Source organism: Spermophilus citellus, assembly GCF_964194105.1.
Source record: "Spermophilus citellus genome assembly, chromosome: 3".
Lineage (NCBI taxonomy): Eukaryota > Metazoa > Chordata > Mammalia > Rodentia > Sciuridae > Spermophilus > Spermophilus citellus.
Window position 1 is genome coordinate 78,120,563 of NC_138184.1, and position 4,727 is coordinate 78,125,289.

Below are 4,727 nucleotides of genomic sequence, written 5' to 3' on the forward strand. Positions count from 1 at the left end.
AAAAAAGAAGAAAATGGCATAAGCCCTTGGAACCTGTCTCCTCATCAGTAAAAGAAAAATCATAATAGCCATTTTGCAGTGTTGTTCTGTTAGAAATAATGTACAGAAACAACCAGCTAAGTATGGCTACACCATAGGTATCACCCAGTCAGCGCATAGTGTGGTGTGGTTCACTGACCTCATGATGACTTGTTTGGCCAGTGGATAGTCACTGTGGACTGGCATAGCTGTGTGCCCCCACCAACTGTCACTCTTGTGGCAATTTTACTTCCCATCCTGCAGAAGAGCAGTGCCTTTGGGGACCTAGCCCAGGGTCTTGAACACATTGAATACTTGATGGAGGGAATTGAGCTCATCCACAAGTATTGGCTCAATGTGTCTCTACAGAGCCAGCCTCCAGTTCTCATTGTATTGGTGAGACTTGTGCCACCATGACACTGGGGAAGGACATTGCCTTCCTACTGGCAAATGAGATGCAAATGACTCTGACTTTTCAAAAATTTTATTAATTAACACTAAATGGGCTCTGACCTCTGTGTCATGATAAGATGCTTGAGGTTAACTCCTAATACCTGGCCCCTGAATCTCTCACTTTCAGTGAGAGGAGTCTATGACCCTGAAGCAAAAGTCTACACATTGGGTCAGTTCACCCCTTGGAACAGTGTGGGAAGGGAATAGAAGTGGACCTTCCTTTCAGGACCCCCGAGGAAGGGGTAGGAGGCAGAGTGGGACATCATGGCAGGAAAGTTCAGGGTGTGGAGGGGTGGGGCAGAGGGGATCTCTGGAAAGACAATCGGGAACGGGGATGGGGTCTGGGGCTCTGCCCGGTAGGTGAGGCCTGTGGTGGGACCACCAGAGCAGTTTGGTTGGAGGGAAACAGGGGCTTCTCTCTCGAGGCTGCTGCCTCTGAAGGCATGATGCCTGTCTTCACGGGGGTGTGGCTCTGATGGAAGATCCGGAATTTGGAGTTGGATGTCAGTATTGGCAACAGCCCTGGTAGGGCCTATTCTGATCACAGCAGCAGTCATGCCATATCTGCGTCGTTTGTTGATCCAGTACAGCAGGGGGCTGTAACTGACTGTGGCAGCTCTCATCACTTCCACCCACTGCTGGGCACGCTCCCTCCTCCACAGGTTCTTCCTCCAATGTATTAAGAGGATGCAGCCACCAGTTATCAGAGTGCACAGCCCCAAAAATCCAAAGTACCATGGGATCCACGCTGAGGCAGTAAAAAAAAAAGAAAAGAGGCAAGCTGACTGACAGCTCTAGCTTGGGACCTGAACTGTTTCTCATTCCTCTCCTGGATTTGGCTCATTCATCCTCTCATTCTTTTCCACCCTTATCAAAGACATGCCTAATAATTTCCTGATTCAGTCAAAGGTATATTTGCAGGGCACAAAAGGGTCCCCATTAGCCTTTTATAGATAAGGAACACTAGGTGTACAAGGGCCATGACCTGCCCAGACTCAAGTCAGGCCTTCTGGCTCCCAGTCCAGGACTCATGCAGTCATTCAGACTGAGAAGCCTCACTAAGAGCAAGGACCTCAATTGTATCTTTTCTGCTTGGGCAGAACATGGTCTCTACCTTTGAGGAGTCCTTAGTCTCCTAGAGGAGCCTGTCTCTTAACTACATAGCACTCCATTCAGGCAGCTGCCACCCCATCCATGCAGAAGGTCTTCCCTGAAAGTTTGTCCCCCACACTCAAAAGGTCTGGGTGTACTTACGGCCAGGGAGGCCCAGGTCCTCCTTTTGCGAATCCATAAAGTTCACTCTGGTTACCAGGCCTGTGGCTCTGAAAAGAGTGAACTCACCACTACTCTGCCCACCAATAGGAGTCCCCAGAATGCCCCAGTACCATTGTTCTCTGAAGATGAAGTCACCAGGTTCTCAGCATTAGGAATTCTAGGGCTGGTGCTGGTAGAGTGGTTGGCAGTTGATGGAATAAGGGACTCCATCTTGTGACATCTCATGAGCATGTTGTCTTCCATGAAAGACTGGTCCACTATAGAATTGTCTGTACCCAACTGTGTGTGGTAAACTCACAGGGCAGCCCCCAGGAAGGGGCCTTTATACCCTCAGGGGGTTCTACTTGTGTTTTCAGTTGTTAGGGAGCCGTTCTCCAGTGGGGAGTGGGGCAGGGAGGACAGTGAGCATTGGACAGCCCTAACCTTAAGAAGTGTCCTACCTAGTTGTCAGGGAACAAAAGGGCTCAGAAGAACCATGTGGTCCAAATCTCCTCCTTTGGCTCCTACCATCTCTGTTTTGTTTTATCAAAAGAGTTTTTTGGACATCATCAGGTCCTATGGGAGCTCCCTGCTATGTGATCCTGCTTCTCTTTCCAGCTTCAACTCCCTCCCCATCCTTCACATACCTTTCAGCCCTGGGCATGCCAGTTCCCACAGACCCTGCTTATTCCCCTCTGGACTTTGGCTCAGACTGCTCCTTCACTCAGGAGTGTCTCTCACACATTTCCACCACTGAACACCTCCTTATCGGGCCAGGTGGTCAATTCCCCAAATCTGAGACAAATAGTTCTTTCATTTAATTCCACAATTTCTAGAACTCTGAAGCAGATGAATTCAAAACAAATTGGTCCCAGGGACAGGAATCAAAGTGATTTCAACAAATTTAAACTTTTTTAAAGTGGAAAATATATAGTGTTCTACAGATTTAATATATCATTTTTAGAAAGTTGTTCTATTTGAACTGGCATAAAAGCGATGCCCTTTTAAATAATACCACCCACCCACCATGAACAACTAATGTTCAGTTAAGTATAAGTTAAATTGAAAAAATTAACCTGAAAAACCCCAGCATGATGCTCTGCCACTGAGGCTTATTTTAAAATTGATTTTTTTTAAATCCCCCTATCCCTGTCCCTAACCTGGGGGGAAACAGGATTACTTTTTGTCCCCATCCAGTTATCTGTCCTTGAGCACACACCCACCACAGGACTGAAGAAATTCAGAGTTGGGGATGGCACCAGAAGATTTTAAAAATGATTATATCCCAGATTAACAAGTGAAGTAGGACTGGACACACCTGAAATTACATCTTTAAAAATGTGCAGAATCACAGCCTCTTAGACAAGAGTCCCCTGGGTTTTTCCTTTGCTTGCAAAGCAATTAAGCTTCTGTCTATCAAATGGTATACCAATAAACCAATGGGATATATCCATCCAAAAGGAAATATGTGTGGATTTGTGCATATACATATACATTGTATTTACATAAGATTTTGATATTAGGGATGGACCCCAGTATTCAGTTATTGAATAAACAATGTAGGAAGCCTAAATCAATTAAAAATTGATTAATAATTTTCTGTCTGAAAAAATTTTAATAGCAATCATACTTATTTTATTATACATCTATATTACTTGTTGATATGTGGCATATATGTGTATATCTGTATAATATATGTATAATATAAAATATATAATACATGTACATATGTATATATATAGATATATTTATATCTACCTATCTATATATGTGTGTGTGTGTGTGTGTGTGTATATATATATATATATATATATATATATTAGGGCTGATACATTAAGACTGTGTGGGAATGACAGTTAACAAAGCGATGTGCTCCTTATAAGTAATCTTTATTTGAAGGTCATTGAAAAGATCAATTATTGCTAAAATTAAGAAATCAAAACAAGTTACTTGTATCTATTTTAGACCCAGAGCTCAGGCCTTGAAACACTTTGCTTTATTTGCAAAGCTTGACCTTCACGATGTCATGCAGTTTCTTCTGCCTGCATGTTGGAAATCTTGTCTGGTTATATTCCTTCCACTCTTCCATATGAAAACAGCCTTACTCTGTGTGCCAGCCTGAGTTATGAAGTACTCTGAATGGAAACTGCTTATGATTTTGTAATGAAGATATCTGAAAAAAAAATGCAAGAAATACCAAAGAGAAAGTAGACAAAGAATTAGTTGGGTTAAATTTTTTTTACAAAGTAAGTCTAATTTTTTTTAAATTATGCAATCATCAATTTGATTACTCCTTCTGCCCAAAGAAAAGATGTTCCTGTATTTCTTGAATCACTGAAAGTTGCAGTTTAAGACTAGAAATAGTGTGAACTATACATCATAAAAACTATTTGCTGCTCTTCTCACCTGGTAAACAGCCTGGTAGAGGGGCTCTAGGCTCTACTCTCCCTCAGTTCCTGATGCCCATTCATTGAGTCTGCTTGCCCAGAGCAGCATGTTTTTTTCTGCATTTATTTTCTCTTTTTATTTTTTGGGTGAATTACAGGCTATTTTTAAAATCAGCACTTAAGTATAATGCATTGGCTACTTTTTATTGGAACATTTTATTTTAATTTTTCTTCTACACAAGAAGTATTAACTTGATAAGACTGTGGACTTGAATAACCAATTACTTTACCAAAGCAATCTTCAAAGAACAAAGTTGGAGAACTCACATTTCCCAACTGTGAACCTTATTAAAAAGTGACAATAATTGAGCAGGGTAGTACCGGGCACAAAGATTGACCTGCAGGCCACTGTAATAGAGCTGAGTCCAGAAGTTGGCCCTTATCTTTGCAGTTACTTAGTTTGACAGGAATGTCAAGACAATTCAACAAGGGGGAAACGTCTTCTCAGTTATATGCTGGGGTGACTGGATATCCACCTGACCCCTCACACAATGCACAAAGTTTACCCAAACTTAATTCAAGAACTAACTCAAAATAGACCTATATGTATGTAAG

At 42.2% G+C, this 4,727-nt stretch overlaps 1 protein-coding gene across 1 annotated transcript; it reads right to left on the bottom strand.

The window, feature by feature from the left end:
• Positions 1-641: 641 nt before the first annotated feature.
• LOC308643368 (testis-expressed protein 38-like) lies at positions 642-1,977 on the bottom strand (the record flags this gene model as incomplete). Its single annotated transcript, XM_081283247.1, has 2 exons — positions 642-1,219; positions 1,857-1,977. The coding sequence occupies 2 exons, from the start codon at positions 1,975-1,977 to the stop codon at positions 642-644; spliced, it is 699 nt and encodes a 232-aa protein (XP_081139373.1).
• Between the last annotated feature and the right edge of the window lie 2,750 nt (positions 1,978-4,727).